Here is a 17,999-nt window from a genome sequence, read left to right as displayed (position 1 = left end):
AGGTGCTTCAAGAGACAAGATTGTGGACATAGACGCTGGCATGCGCGCTGCCCCTCTACTCCTCCCTCGCACGGACTTAAGCGTACGAATTCAGTCGCGGTGCGCTGCTCACATTATTCGGCGAACCGGCTTATTCGACTGCTTTCCGCAAGCCATCCTTCCAACCTTCCAACGCCCACTCGCGATCGCGATGACGGAGTTCAAGCCATCCTCCTGGTGCCAAACTAACCGTAGGGCTGAGCATGACATCAACCCACCCCACCAAAATCAGGGTCCCTAGCGCAGCGCCATGACCGCATCCGGACCCCAGCCCCCTCAACCCGCGTTCTCGATGTCTGCACGCCCCAGCAATTAATCCCCATCGGGCTATTTGCAGCGCCTGACAAGGAAATGCTCTGAAGCGTGCACAAGCCACGAAACGTTAACGGTCGTCATGCGCCACGCTGCCCTGCGTCATAGTTGCAGGGGTTCCCTTTCGCGCTTTACATGCACGGTTTCCTGTTTTCAGTGTCTGGGTGAGCGATGGAGAAAGAGCTATAAAGATTGCTATTAACCCTTCGTACTTTCGTCTTCAGCATCAGACACACACAAAACAATCAGTTCTATACAACAAAGAACCACCTTACAACCAATTCCAATTCTTCAAACCTCCAACTCAATCCAACATCTATCATCATGCCTATGCGCCGAACCCACCGCGCTCCCCGCACTGTGCGGACCACCCGCACCAAGCCCAGCCTCAAGACTAGACTCCTTGGAGGCGGCCGAACCACACGTGCTGCTCCCACTACCACGACGACTACGACCACGACGCGGACGACCCGCAGCACCGCCGCAGGAACTGGAGTGGGTGTCCATCACCAGAAGCGTCATGCCACAATGGGTGACAAGGTCTCTGGTGCTCTGATGAAGCTGCGTGGCTCTCTCACCCGTCGTCCTGGATTGAAGGTTAGTGCAAGTATGATGAACTTTGTTGTAACGCTCGCTAACAAGCACCCAGGCTGCCGGCACAAGGCGAATGCACGGTACCGACGGACGTAACTCGCGCCGACAAGTGTACTAAGAGGGCTTGGCGGATGATTTGAATAGCTTCAGGTGGCTTTTGGCTTTTGCAGTTGGTGCTACTGAGGTGGCGGACATGACTGTACGATAGTACTTGATGATACCCTATGAACTGAGACTTAATTTCGCATTGCTGCATTCATATCATCTCTGTAACTTTGGTGACTTAGTCAAACGTGCTCATAGCACGTGAGCAGACACCCACTATCATCGGAACCATGCTTTGCCGACAGCTGTGTATAAGCCCCTGAAGCCCTCCCGGTTCAATTACGTCGTGAGGCCACAGACACACATCAAGCCTTCATCCCTCGTCTCCCGGACGATAACCGTCGTTGCCCCTCAGAAGCTTCTGGCGCGTATCATCCCTACCGAGCCACGACACATACCAGGTTGCCTGGTTGTGCTTGATCCGGCACCGAGTGTCCCACCGCCCACCCATGCTCTCATTGTGGCGCCAGTACTCGTCGTCCAGATCTTTGCCCTTCGGCTTCGACCGATCCATGCAATCCAGGCACAGACCGTCGAAGTATGCCTCGGTGGCCGCCACAGTTTTGCGGACGACGTAGACCCAGTCGATACTACGGCAACGATTGCACGCGGGAATATAGTCGAACTCGAATTGCTTCAGGCGTGCGACAATGTCATTGATGCTCGCGCGCGGGATAACGTCGTCCACTGGAAAGGTATCAATCTTCACGAGCGCTGCCAGGTATTGGCCGATGGTGGCGTCCCAACACTTGCAGGCAGCGGTCTCGAACCGCAAGACGCTACCAGCCTTCTTCCAGAGATTCTTGTGGAGAGTGGTCTTCAATCCACCACGTGCGTGGTTCGCTGGACCTATAAAAAGTCAGCATGCTCCGAATATAGAGTACCTCTTTTAGAGGTCTTCCGAGGATGATACGTACCTGTGAAGAGTAAGCATGTTCTGGATGTGGAAAGGACGTCCTGGGATCGTTTAGAGGGCTAATACATACCAACAAAGTCGGCGGGAGCCAAGTGCAGGAACTTAGCCTTGAAGCCCTTCGGCTGCCGCTCCTTGATATGCCCGATATGGTTGTACGCCAAAAACTTCGTGACGCGGGCGAATCCGACAGCATGATCGAAGAGCTGACACGGCAGAGCCAGGAGCCTAGCCGAATCGATATCGAGAGTTGCGCCGTTGATCGTCGTCTCATAGACCTTGTTGAACCAAGGCTGAAGTACGTCGAGGGGCTGTCCCGGCTCATGCCACTTCCACAGGCGGATAGCATGACAGATGCCCGTGACCGAGATCTCGTGAAGACCGATCTCCTTCATGCGCTGGTCGGAGAGCTTGTGCAGGTGAGCTAACCACACGAGCGCACCTTCCTTGTTCTCGCCCTCCTCTTGACCATGTTTGTTTGCGCCTTCGCGCTTCAATTCGCCGCCTAGAGTGATCTCCGTCGGGTCCTCCGAGGCCTTGATGACCGTCCTCAGGTAGTTCGATTGTAGGCAAACCTCCGTCGAGACGCGGATCTCCGTGACGTGCTTGACGCCATCTTCAGCGGGCCCGAGGAGCGTGATAGTCAGATCGGCATCCTCCGCAAGGGTGACGTCCTGGTCCAAGACCAGTGACACCGGGGCGCCCTTCATGTTGTCCGTGACCGGGAGCAGCAGTACAGCTTCCAGTTACCTTGGAGGTTCGCAATCGATATGTGGTTCGAGATGTGCAGCGTGTATTGGAGGCGGGTGAGCAAGAAGGAAAGACCGCAAGGGAAGTGGGGCGCTTGTTTGGGCAGTCGCCGGGCAATGGCACGTGACAAATTTCGCACCTGGGCAGTCTAAGCGGTGAAGGCCCAACAGGTCACCGCCGCACTGGAGGGCTTCAGCAACTACTGGGGCTCTGAAGCTCATCAGGACGCTGAACCCCAAGTCGGTCTTCCTCGAACCTGCTGCGTGAAATCAAGCAACTTCTGCATCCAACCGCTGAGACATTGAACAAAAGAGAGCAACGGGGCACATAGACCCGTGTGTAGCAAAGGAGACGCCGAAACTGACTGGATTGAAGTGACTAAAGCACGGGGTGGCGTTGAGCGATCGCGGCGACAATAGGCATTGTCGCCGTTCCGGATCTCTAAAGGATGCTCGCCATCGTTGTCAACCTAGAGTACAAAGGACCCTCCTCGCAAGCCTAAGGGACTGCGGCTCGTTCCTCACGACTGACCCTCGAGAGTGAACGTTCCGGTCTTCGTAATCAGATATTCAGCCACAGCAACATCTTTCCCGGACTCTTTCCCGTATCCAGACTGCTTGATGCCACCGAAAGGTGACTCTGCGGCTGATGAGTTGCCTAAAGAGCATTTTAGTAAGTTCTCCACATCCATATGAGAAAAGAAGGAACTTACCAGTGTTCATTCCTATCATTCCTGCTTCCAGATTCTCGAACAACCTCCACATGCGGTCGACGTTCTTTGTGAAGCAATATGATGCAAGACCCATGCTGGTGTCATTGGCCGCTTTGACAACCTCTTCTTCCGACTCGAACTTGATGAAGGTCGAGACGGGAGCAAAGATCTCTTCTTTTGAGATGTCCATATCCGGAGTGACCCCTGTGATAACCGTAGGCTCGAAGAAGTAACCCCCGTCCTTGGAGATAGCGTTTCCTCCCATGTGAATGGTGGCGCCCTTCGACTTTGCATCCTCCACAAGCGCAAGTGCTTTCTCGATACCTCGCGGTGTGGTTACTGGACCCATGGTGGTAGCCTTGTCTGCGCCATGACCGACGACAATCTTCTGACTTTCTGCATTCCAGCGTTCGAGGAACTTGTCATAGATCCCAGACTGAACGTAAATCCGATTGGCAGTGATGCATGCCTGGCCAGCATGGCGATACTTCAGAGCGAAGATCTGGGCCATGGCTTGGTCAATATTGGCGTCGTCAAAGATCAACACGGGGCAATTGCCCCCAAGCTCCAGCGTGACTTTCTTGAGGTTATCGGCACACAGCTTTGCGACTAGTTTGCCAACCCTGGTGGAACCTGTAAAAGAGACTTTCTTAACGAGAGGATGTCGGCAAAGCGCCTCACTGAGCTCTGGGGTCTTGTCTAGGTCCGTAGTAAGAACGTTCAAGGCACCTTTAGGAAACCCAGCTTTGTCTGCCAGATAGGCCAGAGCCAGGACAGTGATTGGCGTCTCCGGGCTGGGCTTAACAATCATGGTGCAACCAGCCGCGAGAGCCGCACCAGCCTTCCGCAGAATCATAGCGATCGGGAAGTTCCATGGTACCAGGGCCGCTGCGACTCCCAAAGGCTGCTTGATGGTGAAGACTCGTCGGTCTGGCAAAGCCGGGGTGAAGACACTGCCCTGGATTCTTTCGGCTTCCCCGGCGAACCACCATGTGAAGCCAGTAGAGTAGTCGATCTCTCCGTACGCCTCGGCTCTCGGCTTCCCGGTCTCGTATACGAGAATGGTGGCTACATCTTCTTTGTTCTCCCGGATCAAGGAGTCCCACTTGAACAGCATTTGTGCTCTTGCTCTAGGGCTGATTTTCCGATAGCTTTCGAAGCATTCATGCGAGCTCTTGACAGCTGCGTCGACATCTGCCGCATCATTCGTAGGGCACTCTGTCCATGGCTTACCAGTTCCGGGGTCTATCAATAGTGAGCATGGAGATCATTGATATTCCGGAGCACTGACCGACGACTTCGAATGTCTTGCCGGACTTGGACTTCACCCACTCTCCGTGGACGAAGGACAGGTTGTGTAACAACTCGGAGTTGTTAAGCTGTGTCGGCATTAGACATCTTAATTCAACCCTCTGGACAACAAATTACCTTGAACGGCAACTCATATTTCTGTGCTGAGCCCATCATTCGCAATCCTGATTGTTACAAGCAGTAGATGTCGTATTACTCGGTCCAATGCGGGTTCGCCCAAATACGTTGTCGGCTTTCGACGAGCAGATATTTGGACGGCTATAGTGTTCAATTACTGCCCAGGTGGTGGCACTGAACGATGAAGGCAAGTGGCAGGTGAGCTTTATGCAAATGGAAAGCGCCACGCGGCTTTGAGCTTCAAGGGTCCACTACGACATGCATAAAAACCCCACCTTGTCTCCATCCGAGCTCAATGCCTGATTGGCACGCTGTCCGAGCTGCACGTCCCGAAAGTGGTGATCCGAAGGCGAAAGGTGTGGATGGCCTAAGCTGTGAGCAACGATGGAATTGATTCCGTTGCAGCTGGCCCTTGACTGGTTCGCCTTGGCGGACCCGGCTTCTCCAACGACAGCTCTTTCCCCTCTTTACAACTCCGCATCCCCCTCCTGCGCCCGATGGAACGGTCTCTCGGCAGTGCCTCGTGCGCACCTGATCTGCCAATGGCGGAGAGAAGACCGTGTTGGCTGGCATTTCGATAGCTGACGCGTCTTTAAATCTCCTCTTCACTCATTCCTTCCCCTGCGTAGCTTTGTAGTACCCTTTTGTGAGCTCCGAGCAGGTATAATTGAGTCACCTTTACAACACAAGCACGATGAATCGCCTGCAAGGCAAAGTCGCCATCGTTACCGGTATAGCTTCCACTCAGCAGCCTCGCTTGCGGAAAGTGCTCACGTCGATTCAGGCGCGGGATCAGGCTTCGGAGCCGGGATCTCGCAAGCCTTCGCTGCCGAAGGTGCCAAAGTGCTCGTATGCGACATCAACCAGGCCGGCGGTGAGGCGACCGTCCAATCGAACCCCTCCGTGATGGCGTTCCTCAAGATGGATGTCACGAAAGCGAGCGATTGGAAGGCAACAATAGACGCCGCAATCCAGAAATGGGGTAAGGTGGATATTCTGGTGAACAATGCGGGGACGAGCTACAAGAACAAGCCTACCGTAGATGTCACGGAGGAGGAATTCCAGAAGACATTTGACGTTAACGTCAAGGGCGTCTATCTTGGGTGCAACGCATGGGTCCCGCAGGCTATCGAGAGGAAAGAGGGAGGTGTCATAATCAACATCGCGAGCGTTGGTGCTACTAGGCCTCGACCAGGACTTGTGTGGTATAACGCTTCCAAAGGTGCCGTATGGAATGTAAGTGCACCTACGCAGGACCTATGAAGCTATCGCTGAATGCTGGAAAGGCTACCAAAGGACTCGCAGCCGAATATGGACCACATCAAATTCGAGTCGTGAGCATCTGCCCGCTGGTCACTGGAACTGGGTTGTTCTCCTCCTTTACCGGCGTTGAGGACACGCCAGAGAATCGGCAGAAGTTCATCTTCAACGTGCCGATGGGCCGGATTGGTGAGGTTGATGATGTCACGTCAGCATGCGTCTTCATGGCTAGTTCCGAGGCGAAATTCATCACTGGTGTTAATTTGGAAGTTGATGGCGGCAGATGTATCTAGTTAGAAGCACAGGAGTTGAAGAAAGCTGGACAGAAAAGCATTCTCCGGTACCGTAACTTGGAAGCCTCCGCTGTGGTGGGACATCTCTAAGCGTAGCACGTACGAGAGGGTTGACTGGACTTCGATTGTCTCTATCACGGTTAGCGTACCCCGTTGTCATCGTGACACTGGCAAGCGACAGCCCTCAACCCTTTGCAGGGAGCATCGTCGCTAGGGCCGGAAAATCTACTCCTGAAGGCCTTCAGCAAATCAGGACTAGACTTAAGGCGGTCTCCTAACAGTGCAGTCTCTTTAACCCTTGATACCACGTAGTAGATGCGATCACAAATCAAGGTCTAGACGGCGGAGCAGTGAGAAGATATATTTTTCTGAGGCAGCAGATGTGGTGCCAAAGACTGCCTTATCGGCAATATGGGAATGCCGCACAAGGCAGCAGAGAAAGACCGGCAGAGAAAGACCGCCAGCCAAATACCTTTTCGCCATGTCAATGCATTGAGGTTCCGAACTGTCATGACCATTTTCCAACGCCAAAGTGGATATCATCGGATGCAAACGCCCACCATTGTTGCTTACAACTAAGCATGACTGCCATTTCCGATGGAGTACTTTTGTTCAAATCTCGTAAGACCAGGCCGGATCATAGGGTAGGGTGTGCCTCCTATGCACCGCCAGCGACACCGCGAATGAAGAATCCACCGTGCTGTGAAGCAGCGCCACGAATGTTGATGCCCTCAGACTGTTCGGATCGTCCACGGACGTGTACTTCCTTGTCGTCCCTCGTAATCCGACTAGCGAGCCCGAGTTTCGGGGCAGACTCTGAGAATTCAGTACTCCTGGGGTCGCTATAGTCGTTCTTGAGCCGACCGTATGTGGAATCCTCATCATTATCGTCATCGCGTGTTATGCGGCTAGCCAACGACCGTGGCGCCACCACCGGCTTTCCGTCCTTTGTCATCCGAGCGAGAAGCGAACCCTTGCGGGAATTGGCGGTCTCGTCGGTTGCGTCGCTCCGTCGATGATTGCGATTGGTTGAAAACGCATCGGAATACCGCACAGCTGAGGAATCTTTGACCCATCTTCCATCCGATGGCCCATGTCCCTGATCAGTGAACGCAGCCCGGTCGTGGGTCCATCGCTCGCCACTGGGTTCAAGGCGTCGTCGGTTGTTACGGCTGCAGCTCCGGCTTCGATAGCGACGGCGCATCGACGTCCCATCTTCAGCGAAGCCCAGGCGGCCATCGCCCTCATCGGCCGAGCCAGGTGAAGCGCTCCGCCCTCTCAGACGTCCATAGCGCGACTCGCGTGAGCTAATTGATGTCAGCGATTTGTGACCGTTAACGGAAGCTGAGCGACCATACCTCCCGGAGCTTGGTCGATATGAATCAAGAACATCTGCTCCTCGATGTCTTCCGCCTCTGTCTCGATTGCCATTCCGGCGGTTTCTCCGGTTGTCGAACTCGGAATCGTCGTTCATTGACGTATCGCCGCTCACGCTGTCTAGTCAGCAAACCATGTGTGATCTAGGATGGCTCTTCCATACCCTCGTCGCTTGTGCTCCCTTGGTTCTAACCCATGCCCATCATAGTCTAGGAAATCCCTTCGCGGCGGCGGACGTCGCCGAAGTTCATGTCCACGATCGCCGCGAACCTCAGGATTCTGCCTATAGTAGTTGCTGCGATTGGCAGCGCCTCTCGGCTTCTGGTCTCCGATATTGGCCTGTCGTATGACGAGCTCGACGCGCGGCTGCTTCGAATACGGTCGCGCTTTGCGGCTTGTGTCGGGGGACAATGAGGCGGGGGCTGCAGGGTCGGTGAGCGCTTGGAGAGCTACCGCGGCATCCTGGGCGCTATAGTATTCGAGATTGACCGACGCATCGTTTATCCAGCGCAGTTGTTTGACGCGCGGTTCCGGGCAATGCTCCATGGCTGCAAGGTGACGGTATACTTAGCAGATGTCTTAGATTAGGGGAGGAAATGTAACACTAGCATGCCCTAGGTCATTGCGTGCTGAAGGCCCTCAGGAAGAGTGCACTGCAGGCAAAGCTAAGACATGCTAGAGTGTGTACCGCGGCCTACGTACCATAGTATAGCGGGTCATTGGGGTCGAACTCGTTCACGCCCTGCAGGTTCAAGATCTCGGGCCATTGCTGGACAGGCCTTGCGTCGAGGTTCTCGAAATAAGCGGCAGGCATAGCCGTGTTGCCGTCGTCGCCTCCGGTGGCCTATAGAGCGCATTGTTAGCTTGAGGCGGACAAAGGTCAGCCTGAGGCGCGTTTGCGGTCACGTACCTGCGCGGGTTGCTGCGTCCCGGTATCCATGCCCGTACCAGCGTCAAAGTCTATATCCATGTTAACATCCATTGTGAAGTGTAGTGCAGCGTGCGACGGAAAGACGGTGGCCGGGGTGAAGAGAGGCGGGGTGGAGTTGGAGCTCGAGCGGGAGAATAAATGAGGCAGCGCGCTAGCGCGAACGGGCACGGGCCCCCACGGTGGTACAATCACGTGCAGGTCACGAGTGTTTGTTTGGGCAAGCGAGCTGCATTGTTTGTCTCAACAATCATCCATATGGATACATATCTGGCTTGCGTGCATCTGCCAAAAGAGACAGATTTTGCTTACTCATCATACAAAAGCGTCTCATTTTTGTGGCAGATGCGTGGGCACAGCCTGCTTATGTCTCGGACCGAGTCTCAGGAGGAGATGGGATACTCAGAGAGCGAAACGTGTCTTCAATTGATCATTATCTGGTGAAGGCCTCTAGGACTAGCCGTCCGAAGCTAAGAGCGAGGACGTGGTGCCCGACTTGCGCTTGTCCTTCTTCTACTCACGATGTGATCCTCCCGTCCTTGACCATCTCTCTGATCGTGTCGATGCTGGATTCAACGGCTTTCTTTGCCATCTTCATCCGTCTGTTAGTAAAGTTCTTCTCATGCGCAAAGGGAGCGTTCTTGAGGGGCTTCAGGATACCAGTTCCTCATATGGCTTGCTTCGGGCTTTCGCTCAGGACGGGTGCCCTTTTATTGCCGATAGAGGCACTGCTCTGGTCGCGAGGTGTTGGCTAGCGAAGTAGAAGACTTACAGCTTTCAATCTCGCGTGCTCTTTCGCCGCCTCTTCAGTCCCTTCCTGGATATGTGGAAACCGAAACTCGAACATATACGTCATATGCAGGTCTGAGTCGTCGCCAGCTGGACCATCAGACACGACATTCCGAATGTGCGTTCCATCGTCTTGCGCGAAGTCGACCTGCCAAGCTCACTATTAGCATCCTTACTGCTCTCCCCATACCCAAACACCTTCCCTCTCTTGTTTTAACGTCTCGAAGAACAGACACTCATGAAAGGGCAGTGGAAGGCTCACCCAAGCGTCCGCCCAGCACCTAACAACCTCCTTCGCCTCGCTGCGCGGTCCCTGCCCTTCTTTGAACTTGACTTCTCTCGTCACGACGCCTTCTTCGTCTTTCAGCACCTTGCAGCTCTCGATGACGGGCACGAATTCCTGCGCGAACCGGATTTTGCGCTGCAGGCCGGCCCAGACTTGCGCGCGGGTGAGGACGGGCGATGCGCCAGAGGGGTTGATTTGGGATGTATAGGCGAGGTTAAGGGCGACCATTTTCGGATTTTGGGAGATGCTGGGAACTGGGCGTAAGGCCGAGCGAGTAGTTGACGGAAGCGATGATGCTGCAGGGATGCGATATACGCTTGAAAAAGTCGTCGGAGGTTTTCAAAGTCAAATTCGATGAATCTAGGTGGTTTCAACGTTATTCATGAAGTCTAAATGTAGGAATGGGGCACAGTCAAGGGCGTTCCCCTCTTTTATGTAGAAACCTGTGTAACTGACGGGCGTTCGCCAAGTCGTTAACATGGACAAGATTACGACCCGGTTCTCCGCCATGTCCGAAATGGCTAACGTACAGGACTGAACGGTCCGAAGTACAAGGTCTTGTTATCCTCTCAATCTACTTGATTTTGGTGGTCCAATAAGCCTAGAGCCTCTCTCTCGAAGGGGTCGCCCTGCATACTTTTCCCGTCCATCAATTCTACTCATTACTAAGCATCCAGACAGATCCAGAATCACGCTACGAAAATAACCCGTACCGTCACCTAGCAATTGCATGATACTACTTCCCTAGATCCTCCCTTTATTTACGACGAAAGCCTCCAGCGCAGCTGCGATATGTTAGCAGACGGATGGGGTGATAGCCATGGAAGAGATACTTACAGAGCGCCGCCCACAGCCTATTCTCTGCTTCCCTGAATACAACGGACCTTGGACCGTAGAAGACCTCATCGCTTACCTCCTCTGGATGGCGAGGCAGGCAGTGCATGAAGGCCCAGTTCTCCTTGGCACCTCCCCGTTTGGCGAGCTCTGAGGTGATCTGGAAGCCTTCGAATGCCTTCAGTCTTTTTGCTGTTTCCTCCTCTTGTCCCATTGACACCCACGTATCTGTCACCAAGATGTCTGCATCCTTGATGGCCTCCTCCGGCACCGTGGTTTCAAATAGCCTGCCGGCCTTGGGAGTCGTAGTAGCTGCCTGGTCAATGACACCCCGCATCTCCTCAGGTATCTCATAGCCTTTAGGTGTCGCGACCGATATATCCACGCCGAGCTTTGTTGCGCCGATGGCCAGGTCGAATAAGACATTGTTCGCGTCGCCAATCCAAGCAATCTTCAAGCCCTCCAGTCCTAGGGAGTTTGTCGAACCCGAGGGGTAAACCTCGGCTATTGTGAGGAAGTCGGCGATGATCTGGAGGGGGTGGTATAGGTCGGAAAGGGCGTTGATGACGGGGACGGTAGAATGTTTTGCAAGGTCTGCTACGTCGGAGTGCGGGCCGACTCGGGCGACAATGGCGGCGGTCATGCTGGAGAGAACTATAGCGGTGTCGTAAAGCGACTCATTTACCTACAAGCAGTGAGTTTTGATCAAAGAGCAGCACGAAGCTCATACACCCAACTGGATGTCGTCCTTGCCCAAGAACATTGGAATGCCGCCCAATGCCGCAACTGCTCCTTCGGTGGATACCCTAGTGCGAGTACTGCGCTTGCTGAAGGTCATGGCCACGGTCCTGCCTGCCAATGCGGTCCGCAAGCTGTGCGGTATCTCGCCGGTGCCTGACTTGACATCGTCCTTGTGCCTGTGGGCATTGCGGACGAGGGTAGTAAGCTCGGCGGGCGTCAAGTCAGCGGTGGAGAGCAGATGTCGTGGCGCGAACGGTGAGGTTGGGGGAGCAGCGGCGGAGGTGGAATAGCAGCGAGTTGGAGCTCGAAGCAAGCTTCGAAAAGCCGTGGTCGCGGGGCGAAAAGGCGGCATCTTGCTCACTGTGCTGGCCTGACTGGCCTGAAGCTCTACGAGGCCAATTGAAACTTATATGGCCCGAAGTGTCAATTAGCGGAGTCACGCCCTGTGGTGATTTTTTTCGCATCGTGCAGCTCATGCGTCACCCGCAGATCTGGGGTTGGTGGCTTGTCACATTCGTGGACCTGGTCTAGCGCGCCTTGGCGTGTTGGCATGCCACAGCCGCCTTGATGACGCCTGGTCTCAACACCGAGCATCCTCCCCAGCACCCTGTTTCTGTGCAGCTCTCCTCACGTCTTCCCTCTTATCTTTCCTTCCACTGCGGCACATGAAAGACTAGGGGCTTCTTGCGCACCTGGCTACCCTATCCTCCGCCGCTATGGACACTCCCGACGGCCAGTGGGCCTCGACCCGCACGCCTAGCTCGCGCCCGGCTTCCCGGAGATCAGGCCGTTCCTCGCGATCCGCACGCTCGCAGACGTCAAGCAGAACAACAGAGGTGACGCCACTGTTAGCAAGAGAAGACAGGAGCGACGACGACGAGGAGGAGGAGGGGGAGCAGACACCGGCGACGACGTCGCTACTGCACTCGTTGGGCAACGGCTCCTCGTCAAGCGGCAAAACGCCACTGTGGAAGAAGCGATGGCCCAGCATACTCGCGCTTGTCATTCTGTGCATTGTCGTGGTCGTTATAATGCTTGGCTTCCTGGCAACAGAAGGCATTGAGGAGTACGCCATGCAGGCTGCCGACTTCCAGCCTACGAAGCTGTCATTAGACTCGTTGACCGATCACGGCGTGAAAGTGCAAGTCGAAGGCCATTTCAAGATGGACGCATCCAAGGTGAAGAAGCAGAGCGTGCGCAACCTCGGTCGCTTTGGAACGTGGATAGCCAGAGAGGTAGAAAGTGGACCCACTAATGTCGATGTGTATCTGCCCGAATATGGGAACGTTTTGGTCGGCACGGCCAAAGTGCCCGGGATCAAGGTTAATATCCGCAATGGACACACAACGCACATTTCATTCTTCGCCCATCTGGAGCCGGGCTCCTTTGATGGGATCCGCAACGTCGCCAACGACTGGATCGATGGACGTCTGGGTCAAATCCAGGTAAAGGGCAAGGCCGAGGTGCCTCTGAAATCCGGCATAATACGCATTGGCACGCAAACCATAGAGGAGTCTATGGTGTTTCTAGGTAGGTTCTGGTTCGACAGCGTGACGTTACCGATTTGATTGTGCTAATAGTGCCCCGCCTGCAGGAAACAACCTTCCTTCGCTCCCTCGGTACAACATCTCAAGGCTTAACCTCCGAGAAGCCAAGGACGGGCACAAGGGCATGGGGGCTGACGTTTCCGTTATGGTGACCAACGATTTCCCTGTGCAGCTTACTGTACCCCCGGTCGCTGTTGACGTTCTTGTTGACGGCTGCCTCCCTTCGGACCAGCACATCATGGTGGGCACGGCCGAGACCGCGAGATTGCAGGTAAGACCGAAAACTGATCTGGAGGTCAATGTGACTGGCCGTGTTGAGAAGCTGCCGGAATCCCTTGTTGAGGTCTGCCCGGACTCAGCCAAGTCCCCACTGGATGCTCTCCTAGGTGACTACATGGACGGGCGCGACGCTACCATCTACATCAACTGCTGTAAGTTCCCGGATCCGGAGACTCCTGACTGGGCGCGAGGTCTCCTCCAAGATATTACGGTTCCCATTCCTTTCACAGGGCGAGATATGGGAAATCTGATCAAGAACTTCTCCCTGTCTGATGTTCATTTCCATCTCCCAGATCCGTTCGCTGAGCCCAACACTCCTGAGGCTGCACCTAAGATCTCTGCTATCATCAAAGTGGACATTGGCCTGCCTGGTGAAATGAACTTCCACCTAGACGTCAACCGCGTCAAGGCCGATGCGGACATCTACTATCACAAGAAGAAGCTCGCGAGGCTCAACCTCGAGAAGTGGCAGAAGGCCAATTCCACCAGAATCGACGCACACGGCGACGAAGGACCATCCTTGCTGGTCGAATCCGACATTGAGAGGGCTCCCATTCAAATCCTAGATGACGACCTATTCAGCGAAGTTGTTCAAGCTCTGCTCTTCGGCAGCAAGCCGGTTATGATGGAAGTCAAGGCCGCAGTCAGCGTGAAGGTTGATACGCCCATGGGAGATTTTGCAATGCGAGGAATTCCAACGGAGGGAGTCGTCCCGGTCAAACGTTCGTGACCCAGTTCGTGATCCATCTTGAGCCACTTCTTCAGCAGCTCGCTAACGTGAATGGTTCAGCAATTGGAAACGACAAAGGATCCAGCAATATCAGCCATCTATCTCCTCAAATCGGCAATCTATCGATCATCGGCACGTCGCGCACGTCAATCACTCTACAGGCGCACGCGAACATCACGAATCCCACCAAATACTCCGCGACCGTTCCCTATTTCAACATCAACATCTTGGTCAATAACACTGTTCTCGGACAAGTTGTCGCAAAGGATATCGTCGTACGTCCTGGGAACAACACCAATCTGCTCGTGACGGCCGTGTGGGATCCGTATACCCACAGCGGCCAAGGGGGGAACGAAGTCGGCAAGGAGCTGCTTTCCCAATACATCTCCGGTAAATATCAAGTGAGCGCCTGTTTTTCAATAGTAGCTAACTCACGCAGGCTACAATACATCCCTAACCCTCCAAACCCACAACGGCACCATCCCCTCCCAGCCTGTGCTCGGCGACCTCATGTCTCACTTCCCCATTACCCTCCCCGCACCCCACCTCTCCACGCCAAAGAAGCCCAAAGACGGGGATGACCCAGACAACGGGGATGATGACAAGTCAACGCACTTCATCCGCGAAGCTACCATGCACATCATCTCCTCGACTGCAATTTTCACCCTCGCATCCCCCTTCACTACCACAACGCTCTACATCACGAACCTCAACGCCACGGCTTTCTATGAGACCCATCCCGCAGGCAAGATCCTGTACGATCTGCCGTTCGCCGTGCCGCCGGGCTTGTCAGAGACTCCGCGGTTGCCGGTGGACTGGAGTCTGGGGAGCGTAGGGTATGAGGCGATCAAGAAGGCGCTTGGGGGCACGCTCAAGTTGAGTGCGTATGCGGATGTGGGAATTAGGATCGGCCAGTGGAGACAGCAGATTTGGTTTAGAGGTGGGAGTATTGGCGCGCATGTGAAGTTATGAGCCACTAGAGGTTGTTCTTCCATGTTTTTGACATATTGTATAGTATACAAAGCCCCGAGTTGGGATGGACATAGGGACCGACGTTCGGGCTAGGACTGCGTCATCAACATACGCACAGTGGTATCCAGCGGATATTGCTATCCTCGTTTCGCTTTGCTTTTACATACAGCATACACATACAAATCAAGCGCCCGATATCCCACCAAATCATCCTCTTCTTAATCCGACAATTCGCTCGCCCGCGTAATCTCCTCCCTCTCCTCCCGCGCATTGCGGGCCAAGAGATTTAAAGCGCTGCCTGCGAGTATGAAGCCGCACTGGTCCTCGCTAAGCGTGTGCCTCGTCTTGATCGCCTGCTCGCTTCCATCTTTCTTCTTGACCGCTATCTGGACTTCGCCCTTCCCGCCGCTCCTCAGTACATCCAGCAGTCCCCTCGTCGCCACTTCATCGCATGCGTCGATAATATCGTAGTCTGCTTCGTTAACGAATGTCAGCGGAACGATACCCTGCTTCTTCAAGTTCGTCTCGTGGATGCGCGCAAAGCTCTTCGCCAGGATAATTCGGCCACCTAGATAGCGGGGTTGCAGGGCAGCATGTTCTCTTGCAGAACCCTCGCCGTAATTGTGCTCCGCTACAACAAGCCATTCCTGCCCCTTATCCCTCCAGCGCTTCGCGAGTTCCGGAATCCCAGACTTGCTACCGTCAACATCGTACGCGACGTTGACTTCGTTGGTAGCGGCATTAACCGCGCCAATGAGCGTGTTTTCGGAGATGTTGGGAAGATGGCCTTTGTATTTGAGCCAAGGACCTGCGGCAGAGATGGTGTCTGTTGTGCACTGTCCTTTTACTTTGTAGAGGACGCGGAGGGACGTCAACTCTGAGTCGGGGAACTCGGGGAAGGGTTTGAGCAATGCTAAACGACTGGACCCTGGGTCGACGATGACTTCGACCGTGGGGTCGGGAATGCCGGGCGTGGGGAGGAACTCCGGATTTCCTTCTGCAAACCCGGCGGATGGCAGGTCTGAGCCTTTTGGTGGTGAGAATTTGAAGGGGGTCCCGGAGGGTGTAGGAATACTATCAGTCATGGGGTTGAAGGTCGTCGAGCCAGAGTAGGACATTGCGGTAATGAGCTCAGGGGAGGCGAGAAAGTTCATGGTTGCGCGGTTGCCGTCGTTGCGGCCGGGGAAGTTGCGGTTGTATGAGGTGAAGATGGCGTTGGCTTCGCCTTTCTTGGTGCCGTCGGTGCGTTTCCATTGTCCTAATCATGGGTTAGCAAAAGCATTGGTAAATATGATATAGAGGCAAGTGACTAGGAGCGGTGGAGGCCGCTGCCTCGGTGAAGATGGTCCCAAAAGAAAGAGGAAAGAGAGACCTACCAATGCAAGGACCACAGGCGTTTGCTAGAACAGTGCCGCCTGCTGAGGAAAAGGTGGAGAGGGTGTTGTCGCGCTCGAGGGTGGCTCGAATCTGTTCGCTGCCCGGCGTGATGAAGAAGTCGGCTTTAGGCTTGAGTCCAGCGGCGGAGGCTTGCTTGACGATTTCCTCAGAGCGCGTCATGTCCTGGTAGGAGCTGTTCGTGCAGCTGCCAATGAGACCAGCGCCGAACGTCCTCGGCCAGTCCTTCTCTTCCACTACTGACTTGAATTTGGACAGGGGCGTCGAGAGGTCAGGAGTAAATGGCCCGTTGATGTGTGGTTCCAGCGTTGAAAGGTTGATAGTGATAACTTTGTCGTACTCAGCTTCCGGGTCAGCACGCAGCAAATTCCGCTTCATTGGTGAGTTTGCAATATCCGAGGCTGCTTTCGCGATGGGTCCTCGGTGTGTAACTTCCAGATAGGGGATGTGGGCGGGTGAGAATGGGAATAGGGATGTTGTAGCGCCAACTTCAGCGCCCTAAAGTTACGGATACAAAGTCAGTAAAGCCAATAAAAAGGGTGTTAATCCTGACCATATTACAAATCGTACCCATGCCTGTACAGCTCAATGACTTCACGCCAGGGCCAAAGTACTCGACGATGTACCCGGTGCCGCCCTGAATACTCGTTAGACGCCAGAATTTGTGCGGAGGGCGTGTACATACCCGAACGGTAAGCTGCCCGACAAGGTTCAAGATTACATCCTTGGGCGAGGCCCAACCGCTCAACTCGCCCTCGAGGTTGACGCCCAGTATCTTGGGTGCCTTCAGCTCCCAAGGCGCATCCACAAGAGCATCCACCGCGTCCGCACCGCCAACACCGATTGCAATAGCTCCCAGACCTCCCGCGTTCGGAGTATGACTGTCTGTCCCCAGCATCATCAACCCAGGCGTCGAGTAGTTCTCCAACACAGATTGATGAATAATGCCCGCGCCAGGCGGCCAAAACTCAATGCCATACTTCTTCGCCGCAGACTCCAAAAAATCAAACACCTCTTTATTCCCCGCGATTGAATTCGGCAGATCCGTATCCGCGCCCTTCTCTCCCACAATCATGTGGTCGCAGTGTATACTCGCCGGAACGGCAGTCGCAGGAAGCCCGCACGACATGAACTGAAGCAGCGCCATCTGCGCGGACGCGTCCTGCATCGCCACCCGGTCCGGCTTGAGCTTGAGGTTGGCCTGCCCTCTGATGTCCTTGCCATTGTTCGTGTTCGACAGCAGCGACTCCTCGGGACTGTCCAGGTGCGAGTAGAGAATCTTCTCCGCTAGCGTCAACTGCCGTGAATGGCCCAGGACCCTCCTGACTTCCTGGAGCTTCTTGACGAGCCTGTGGTACGGCGGAGTTCGGGAGACGATGTCGACATGGTGATGGGGAGGAGCGGCGTGAGCGGTAGCTAGGCATCTTCGCGATGCTACTTGCGAACTGCGAAGGGAGGCGTACTGTCCGGACTGCGAGAATCAGCATCGAATGTTACTTTGTGCTTGTGTGCCTGAGGCCCTCGGTCGGCCTTTAATGCGGTCCCTTCACAATTCAGAGACCTAGAATCGGGCTGCTTACCCTGCAACTAGCGAGCCGGCCGGCCCTTATTGCGTGCACCCGCATTGTGAAGGCTTGTCCGGCGCAATGCGGTGGTGCTTCGAGGGCGAAGTCCACAAAATTTATCGATTGCGAAGTCGGCCCGCACGCGACCCT

At 54.7% G+C, this 17,999-nt stretch overlaps 9 protein-coding genes across 9 annotated transcripts; 3 read left to right on the top strand and 6 right to left on the bottom strand.

The window, feature by feature from the left end:
- Window positions 1–605: 605 nt before the first annotated feature.
- Window positions 606–1,168, top strand: BU26DRAFT_472502 (uncharacterized protein). The gene is made up of 2 exons (XM_033825431.1): window positions 606–948; window positions 1,001–1,168. The coding sequence occupies exons 1-2, from the start codon at window positions 676–678 to the stop codon at window positions 1,061–1,063; spliced, it is 336 nt and encodes a 111-aa protein (XP_033691336.1). The 5' UTR covers window positions 606–675; the 3' UTR covers window positions 1,064–1,168.
- A 131-nt stretch (window positions 1,169–1,299) lies between these two features.
- On the bottom strand, window positions 1,300–2,691 carry BU26DRAFT_472499 (uncharacterized protein). Its single transcript, XM_033825430.1, has 2 exons — window positions 2,037–2,691; window positions 1,300–1,899 (listed from the first exon to the last, which is right to left on the bottom strand). Exons 1-2 carry the CDS (start codon window positions 2,671–2,673, stop codon window positions 1,364–1,366), a joined length of 1,173 nt encoding a protein of 390 aa, XP_033691335.1. The 5' UTR covers window positions 2,674–2,691; the 3' UTR covers window positions 1,300–1,363.
- Window positions 2,692–3,004: 313 nt separating this feature from the next.
- Window positions 3,005–5,225, bottom strand: BU26DRAFT_472498 (aldehyde dehydrogenase). Its single transcript, XM_033825429.1, has 4 exons — window positions 4,854–5,225; window positions 4,717–4,804; window positions 3,426–4,670; window positions 3,005–3,370 (listed from the first exon to the last, which is right to left on the bottom strand). Exons 1-4 carry the CDS (start codon window positions 4,890–4,892, stop codon window positions 3,234–3,236), a joined length of 1,509 nt encoding a protein of 502 aa, XP_033691334.1. The 5' UTR covers window positions 4,893–5,225; the 3' UTR covers window positions 3,005–3,233.
- A 322-nt stretch (window positions 5,226–5,547) lies between these two features.
- BU26DRAFT_557786 (oxidoreductase ucpA) lies at window positions 5,548–6,406 on the top strand (the record flags this gene model as incomplete). The annotated part of the gene is made up of 3 exons (XM_033832497.1): window positions 5,548–5,584; window positions 5,638–6,089; window positions 6,140–6,406. 3 exons carry the CDS (start codon window positions 5,548–5,550, stop codon window positions 6,404–6,406), a joined length of 756 nt encoding a protein of 251 aa, XP_033691333.1.
- Window positions 6,407–7,064: 658 nt separating this feature from the next.
- BU26DRAFT_413496 (uncharacterized protein) lies at window positions 7,065–8,765 on the bottom strand (the record flags this gene model as incomplete). Its single annotated transcript, XM_033823021.1, has 4 exons — window positions 7,065–7,899; window positions 7,947–8,331; window positions 8,486–8,617; window positions 8,690–8,765. 4 exons carry the CDS (start codon window positions 8,763–8,765, stop codon window positions 7,065–7,067), a joined length of 1,428 nt encoding a protein of 475 aa, XP_033691332.1.
- Window positions 8,766–9,228: 463 nt separating this feature from the next.
- Window positions 9,229–10,014, bottom strand: BU26DRAFT_557784 (DUF1857-domain-containing protein; the record flags this gene model as incomplete). The annotated part of the gene is made up of 3 exons (XM_033832496.1): window positions 9,229–9,303; window positions 9,484–9,648; window positions 9,763–10,014. The coding sequence occupies 3 exons, from the start codon at window positions 10,012–10,014 to the stop codon at window positions 9,229–9,231; spliced, it is 492 nt and encodes a 163-aa protein (XP_033691331.1).
- A 258-nt stretch (window positions 10,015–10,272) lies between these two features.
- Window positions 10,273–11,829, bottom strand: BU26DRAFT_19296 (ornithine carbamoyltransferase). The gene is made up of 3 exons (XM_033820522.1): window positions 11,351–11,829; window positions 10,624–11,305; window positions 10,273–10,571 (listed from the first exon to the last, which is right to left on the bottom strand). The coding sequence occupies exons 1-3, from the start codon at window positions 11,711–11,713 to the stop codon at window positions 10,531–10,533; spliced, it is 1,086 nt and encodes a 361-aa protein (XP_033691330.1). The 5' UTR covers window positions 11,714–11,829; the 3' UTR covers window positions 10,273–10,530.
- A 248-nt stretch (window positions 11,830–12,077) lies between these two features.
- On the top strand, window positions 12,078–14,889 carry BU26DRAFT_415027 (uncharacterized protein; the record flags this gene model as incomplete). Its single annotated transcript, XM_033823097.1, has 4 exons — window positions 12,078–12,891; window positions 12,956–13,896; window positions 13,923–14,307; window positions 14,357–14,889. The coding sequence occupies 4 exons, from the start codon at window positions 12,078–12,080 to the stop codon at window positions 14,887–14,889; spliced, it is 2,673 nt and encodes an 890-aa protein (XP_033691329.1).
- Window positions 14,812–17,941, bottom strand: BU26DRAFT_536519 (mitochondrial aconitate hydratase-like protein). The gene is made up of 5 exons (XM_033831354.1): window positions 17,865–17,941; window positions 16,970–17,755; window positions 16,838–16,921; window positions 16,266–16,782; window positions 14,812–16,147 (listed from the first exon to the last, which is right to left on the bottom strand). The coding sequence occupies exons 1-5, from the start codon at window positions 17,907–17,909 to the stop codon at window positions 15,108–15,110; spliced, it is 2,472 nt and encodes an 823-aa protein (XP_033691328.1). The 5' UTR covers window positions 17,910–17,941; the 3' UTR covers window positions 14,812–15,107.
- Between the last annotated feature and the right edge of the window lie 58 nt (window positions 17,942–17,999).

This window comes from Trematosphaeria pertusa, assembly GCF_010094035.1.
Source record: "Trematosphaeria pertusa strain CBS 122368 unplaced genomic scaffold BU26scaffold_1, whole genome shotgun sequence".
Classification (NCBI taxonomy): Eukaryota; Fungi; Ascomycota; class Dothideomycetes; order Pleosporales; family Trematosphaeriaceae; genus Trematosphaeria; species Trematosphaeria pertusa.
Note: the sequence above shows the minus strand (reverse complement) of the source record. Positions and strands in the feature narration are given on the sequence as shown.